The 6,168-nt window shown below is 39.0% G+C and overlaps 1 protein-coding gene across 1 annotated transcript; it reads right to left on the minus strand.

Annotated features, from left to right (window-relative positions):
- Positions 1-877: 877 nt before the first annotated feature.
- LOC6048526 (dynein regulatory complex subunit 6) lies at positions 878-1,847 on the minus strand. The gene is made up of 3 exons (XM_038264542.1): positions 1,738-1,847; positions 1,012-1,667; positions 878-946 (listed from the first exon to the last, which is right to left on the minus strand). The coding sequence occupies exons 1-3, from the start codon at positions 1,779-1,781 to the stop codon at positions 891-893; spliced, it is 756 nt and encodes a 251-aa protein (XP_038120470.1). The 5' UTR covers positions 1,782-1,847; the 3' UTR covers positions 878-890.
- Between the last annotated feature and the right edge of the window lie 4,321 nt (positions 1,848-6,168).

Here is a 6,168-nt window from a genome sequence, read left to right on the forward strand (position 1 = left end):
GCTTCAAACGAGGAAAACTTTTTTTTTTCTTTGAAATTAAATATGTCTTTATTGAATTTTCTTATAATAATAACATTTCATTTACATTCTAAGTGGTATGGCTACATGCTCTTCATCTTTGTTATATTTTTCGTTTTCTTATTAACTGTTCACATTCATTTATTTATTTCAAATTGTTTTACATTTTTGCATTGAATCGAATACATTTGGGGAGGAAAACTTTAAATTTTTCCGACGAACGATTTTCGTTCACCCCGCAAATGAAAGTGAATTTTCCAAACTTCCATATGTATTAATTAGATTTCTGGCTATTTCTCAAAAAAACACATCTGAACTGTTGTTGTACCCCTAAAAGTACTGTTTTTTAAGCTATAATTGCGTTTTTTCTTAAAATGTCCTTTTTGTCATTTAAAGTTACTGTTTTTGATTTCACTAGCTTATTTTAAACCGAAAAAAACGTTGTTGTTGATCTGCAGAAACAAAAAATGTGCTATGATGCATATCATGACGAAGAACTTTAAATACTTGAACAGCAGGTCCCGAAAAGGGAAAGGGTGTTTCATCTTCAGGCGTTAGAATTCGCCTCGCGAGATTTAGGGTTTACAACCACGTATAGAGCCCTAAGACGTTCTTCGTCAAAATATTAAAATGTTGTGGTATTTCATGATATTATTTTTTTAGTCGTTTGGAGAAGTTAGCGAAAAGTCAGAGATTTTGTTTTGGAATTTAAATCGATGCCATGTATGAAAAATCCCAGTTCAAACCAAAATAAAATTGGAACTTTAAGAAAACCATTCAACTCACTACAAAATTTCATACAATTTATTTATTTTCTTCCTTTTTAAGAGTAAATTGACAAAAGCTTAACACAACATTTCAACTAATTCACATTATATGGTCCAATGAACGAACGCGAGATTATTGGCCACATCAATACAGTCAAAATCTGTTAGAAATAACACAAAAAGTTACTAAAACCGCAAAAATTCCACCAATGTTTATTGAACTCACCGTCTAGATCGCACCCATCAATTCCCAAATACTTCAAAGATTGCCAATGCAGAACTTCCAGTCCAGCTGATGTTATGTTGCAGTAGCTTACATTTAAGTCAATCAGCGACGTGCCGCACGGAGAATCAGCCAACACTTTGAAAAACTTATCCGAGATGCTCGTGTGCGATAAATTAAGATGCGTTATCCTGCGATGTTTCAGGAATTCCGCCGAACAGTTCGAAACGTTGACACATGCCTCCAAGTCCAACAGGTGCAAATTGGGACAGTTCAGCGCAAGTTTCGCCACCAAGCTGTCATCGATCAGAGCGCAATTTTTCGCCGAAATTTCCTCCAAATGGTGCAGTCTTCCAAAGAGTGCCTTCAATCCCTTCCGACTAAACCGGTAGTTGCCTTTCGTCAACGTTAACCTTTTCAGATTGGGACACTTCTCGACCACCACCAGCAGGAGCCGATCCGTGATGGTTGTACCGGTCAGGTTAAGCTGGCTCAGCGTTGGATTGAGCAGCACTGCCAGCTGTCCGTCATCGTCGAAGCCGCCCTGCACTTTCACCACATAATCTATGATGGAATTTTTAATCAACGAAGGCATCTTCAGCCCGGTGCAGTCAATGTGGGTGTATTGTTTCAAGTGTTGGGTCACGAAATTAAAACACCTGGAGGTGGTGGAAGAGACACGTTTATGATATTTTGTTAAGGAAATGAGCTATAATTTACGATACTCACGTGTTGTACAGCGGTGGGGGTTGTGCAATTACTGTGGACGACATGATTAAAAATTCGCTGCTATTTGAGAAACGAAGAGACAAAAATGACTTTAAAACAAAACAAAAGTTTCTATCAACAGAGCGAGGATTTCGTGCAGAGTTAACACAGAATATGCCATTTGCTCTTTGTTGATGTGTTTTGTGTAGAGTTTCTTAGCCGGTGTTGGAGTCTGGTCCGCAAACGATCTGAAGAAAAGAGAGAAAAAACCAACTCAAAACGCTTGTCGATTTTACAGCCCATACCGTCAGTAATGGTGACATTGAGTTAAAGTGATAACTCGCGGCTTGCATAATATCTCAGAATTTCGATACCGTCAGTGGGGGTGACATTGGGTCTGGGGGGTGAGATTGGGTCAAAGTGATTTTTGACGGATTTTACCATTTCTCAGGTTCTTCTCAATGAAAATGAATTCTGTTGAAAGGGTTGTGTAGGGGACATCTTAAGATGACTTCGCTGAAAAAATCTCGTTCCTAGAACAAATCCTGTTATTTTGGCAGCTGTCTAAAGTTGGGGTACGTTTTTGGCCAAAAACGACCTCTCGAAAAATCATTTTTCTAATATTTTTGTTAGAATTGCTCGAAAACTACCCAAATTTTTGAAAATATCCACTTCAAACACTGTAGCGTGTCAATACGATTCCCTCGAACAAGAAACACTGTTGGATGACTTGTTTTTACCATATCGTTGTATTTGAACATCATTTTAGTTTCATTTGACCCAATGTCACCCCCTCTGAGGGGTGAGATTGGGTCAATTTTCAAACAATAGGCATTTAAGGTAGTGTTCATCAAAATCCACCATATTTTGGGTAAATGTTAGTAAACTATCTAAGAACAAATCTACGTTGAAAGATTTTCGATGTTATTTAAATTGTTTTTGTTATTAAGAAAATACGAGAGGTGTATCGTTTTTTGACCCATAGTCACCCCCACTGACGGTAATTAAAAAGAATTCTTGGAGGCATTTTGTATTAGCTTTGCTAAAAATATCACGTTCTCACAGGCCAAATCCTGCCCTGACGTCCCAAATAAGAAGATTTTGCAACTAGTTGTAAAATGATGATTATTTCAGCACGAGTTGTACTGAATTGAATACATACGATGAGAGAGGTGGGCAAAACAGCTCTTATTTAGGAGCCGCTCATTTTATTTCGCTCATTAAATAGAGCGGCTTTTTTGAATGACTCTTTCGCTGTTTTTCAAAATTTTGATAAAAAAGCTATTTTGAAGAATTGTGTAATTTTTTAAGTTCTTTTTTATTTTTTTCAAAACCAAATCAAATTATTCGCTCTACAGCATTGCCTTGGCGTTCTCGATTACGAGATTCCTACTCGAAACTAAGTGTCCGAAGGCTTGATTGTTGAGGCAATTGCAAGCCTCTTTTTACACCTTAGCTTCCATCCACCCCGGGATTCGAACTGACGACCTTTGGATTATTAGTCCAATTGCCTACCAGCGACTCCACCGAGGCAGGACCCAGGGAGATGACTCCTACACCTGGAGTGAGCTAACGACCTGACCTTTTTAGGTTAGTCCGGGGCCAACATTTACTTCCCGTCCGACGGAAGGCGTGATCAGACAAATCTCGTCTCGAAAAATGCCATTTTTTTATTGGACGTATATTTAATTATTTAAAAAAATAAAACGAGAAAATGCGTGCACATTTTCTAAACGTTCGATTAATTGAATGACACCCAAGCTTAAATCTAGGATTTTAGAGAAAATAATTCTCAATATAACGTTTATTTCTGCCAAAAATTGCGATTATTTTTCTACATTCTGAGTACATACATCATGGGTGCCTGCAGGCCAGATCTGATTTTTCTGAAGCAGTGGCGGGCCGGAACTTATGTTTAATAAAAGTTAAAAATGCAAAAAAATCATAACATTAATTTTATCAGATCATTCTATAACGAACAAGTAAAAATACAAGTGTTGCTAATAATACTCATTAATCTGGATTCTAAGAAAGAAAAACAAAGATAACTTTAAAAAATGTGTTTTTTGATCTATTTTTATTTTGGTTTGTTTGGTCAAAATTGCTATTGTTTAAAATTGCTGTTGTTTTGTTGATTGCTATTAATAAAAATGGTCGTAGCTATTTTTTTAAGTTTTAGCCAGGTTTTGCGTGACGCCCGACGAATCTGGCGAAAATCTGGCGGGATAACTCACAGCTGTCTGGCACAAAAACCAACCGGTTCAATCGGTTGAACCGTGCACGACCGGTTTGTTGCATATTCGCCAGAATTCTGGCAACAATCTTGGGCCAGTCGGGGGAAAAATCTGCCAGACGTCTTGCGCAGCTAAGCGCAGTGCCCAAGACAAAACGCCCGCCAGGCGCCCCCCGTTTCTGTCTGGGGTAGCAAGTAACTAACGTAAACTTTAATTCCAGGATTTTTTGTAGCACGAACACTAATCACGTTGATAGTGGAATAATCGGAATAATAGATGTTGTTGGTATGCACGGGAGTCCAGCTGTCAGCGCACACGGTAAGGTGGCTCCAATCCAGGTACGCAGAGTGGCCAAGACATGACAATCAGTTTCCTGATTTTTGATATTTTTCTCTGCTCAACCAGGTCAATCTGGGTCATTGTGCCCCAGTCTGTAGCTAACCGTTGAAACTACCAACGCTCACCATAAACCCGATCCTCCTCACGCGAACCACAACCACCAAGGACAGCCAGAGGTCGCCGACGACGATGTCGACTTCCGCCAGAATCGATAAATCAATATTGGCGCGTTTCCACGTTTCTCTCTTCGTGCCGCGGTCGGCCCCCCAAACGCAACGTGGTGAAGAGACACAAACCGGAAGTGTTTGTGAGAGTGCCACATAAATCAGAGTTTGCTTCAGTGTTCGTGCTGCTGTTGCTGGTTTTCCTTTTCCGTAAAGTTGTTACGCGTTGATCACTGGCGTAGATCTGTGGCGAGATTCGCTGCTAAAAACCTGAACTTGTGACTTTTGGTCAGGTCCAGCTTTCAGGGTTCACCTTGGTCAGATCTACTCCACCCAGGTCCAAGTCCAACGCGTAGTCTCCAAGTCACGCTAAGCTAAATTTACGACGTAATTTCTGCCGCGGCTGTATTTGTGTCCGTCCGTGTGAACGCTGCTCTCCGTTCGTGAATAGGCAATGTCGCTCGTCATCGCCGACGACGAATTCGACGAAAAAGTCGTCGTCGAATCGACTTCGTTGGTCTCTCGGCGGCTGGCCTCGAACGCATGCGCGCCAGATCTACGACGCCGTAGCTTCTGCTGTCTGACGGTGCTGTACTTTTTTCCCTCCGCACCACGTTTCAGTAACGCGTCGTATGCTGAAGGCGACGAACAAACGCCGCGTGGCATGGTTTTGGAAAATGGAGGACGGGATATGATGTCGGTTGAGGCATATTTTTGAGCTTGAAACGATATTTTTTAAACAGTTTTTTGTTTGGGATTCGAATTACAACATAAAATTATGCGTGAAGTATAGTTTAAGACTGTCCTGTATCAAATAGCTATGTTTAAACTTCAATATACTGAACATTTCAAATTTAGTTTTAAATATATTCTATTAATTTGACTAAACAAGTATGGTTTTATGATGAAACTTTAATTCCATAAAGCGTTTTCAACAGTTACCCTCTAAAATCTTTTGTTCAGTTTTGTTTGCGTAAAATGAACCAATTTTCTTCATATCTATTACACCCGAAAGGACTCAGGTGGATCATTCGCACTTTGGAAAAAAAATGATTTTCTATATGGCAAATTATTAAGAAAACAATTAAATATCTTTCACTGAAAAAATTAAGAACATATTGATGCCTCTATGCTTTCTTGTACTAAGCTTGCTGGTTTTCCTATCTAGTTAGCATAAGAGAGCAAAGAGGCATCGATATGCTAAGCTAGAAGAGCGATAAAAAGTTTATTGAACTGTGGTTTAAACTTTATCTAATATTTCTGAAAATTTGAAGATATGAAGCAAAAAAAATCCTCCAAAAATTCTTTTAACGTCGAGTTTAACGCCTCGGCCTTTTAAATCGATATTTTTAAACTACTCGAATTTATCTAATTGTTTAATGCAATTAATTGACAAGGTACAAGTAAAAATGTTTAAAATGATTTGAATAACATCACAAAAAAAGTCGAAAATACTCTAAATGACACGTCGCATCCGCGTCTAGGGAAAACAAACGAGTACCGCAAAGTTAGTTTCTACGCGCTCGGCAGTGTACTGCGAAGTTTAAAATTGTAGCCATTTTATGAAAAAGCCAAACATCTACAATGTGCAATAAAATAAACTCACTATCTGTGTTGCTAGCAAGTTTTGTTTTCATACACAGTCTTGTAAAAGTTAGCTAGAATTTGTTACGCGATGCTCGAACGAAACACCATCGGCTGTGAGTCCCGCAAAG

Source organism: Culex quinquefasciatus, chromosome 3 (genome assembly GCF_015732765.1).
Source record: "Culex quinquefasciatus strain JHB chromosome 3, VPISU_Cqui_1.0_pri_paternal, whole genome shotgun sequence".
Lineage (NCBI taxonomy): Eukaryota > Metazoa > Arthropoda > Insecta > Diptera > Culicidae > Culex > Culex quinquefasciatus.

Coding starts and splice junctions, on each gene's coding strand:
- LOC6048526 (XM_038264542.1), bottom strand. CDS start 1,781: ATGTCGTCCACAGTAATTGCACAACCCCCACCGCTGTACAACAC. Junction 1,668..1,737: donor CCCCCACCGCTGTACAACAC/GTGAGTATCGTA, acceptor CACCACCTCCAG/GTGTTTTAATTTCGTGACCC. Junction 947..1,011: donor TGATGGGTGCGATCTAGACG/GTGAGTTCAATA, acceptor TATTTCTAACAG/ATTTTGACTGTATTGATGTG.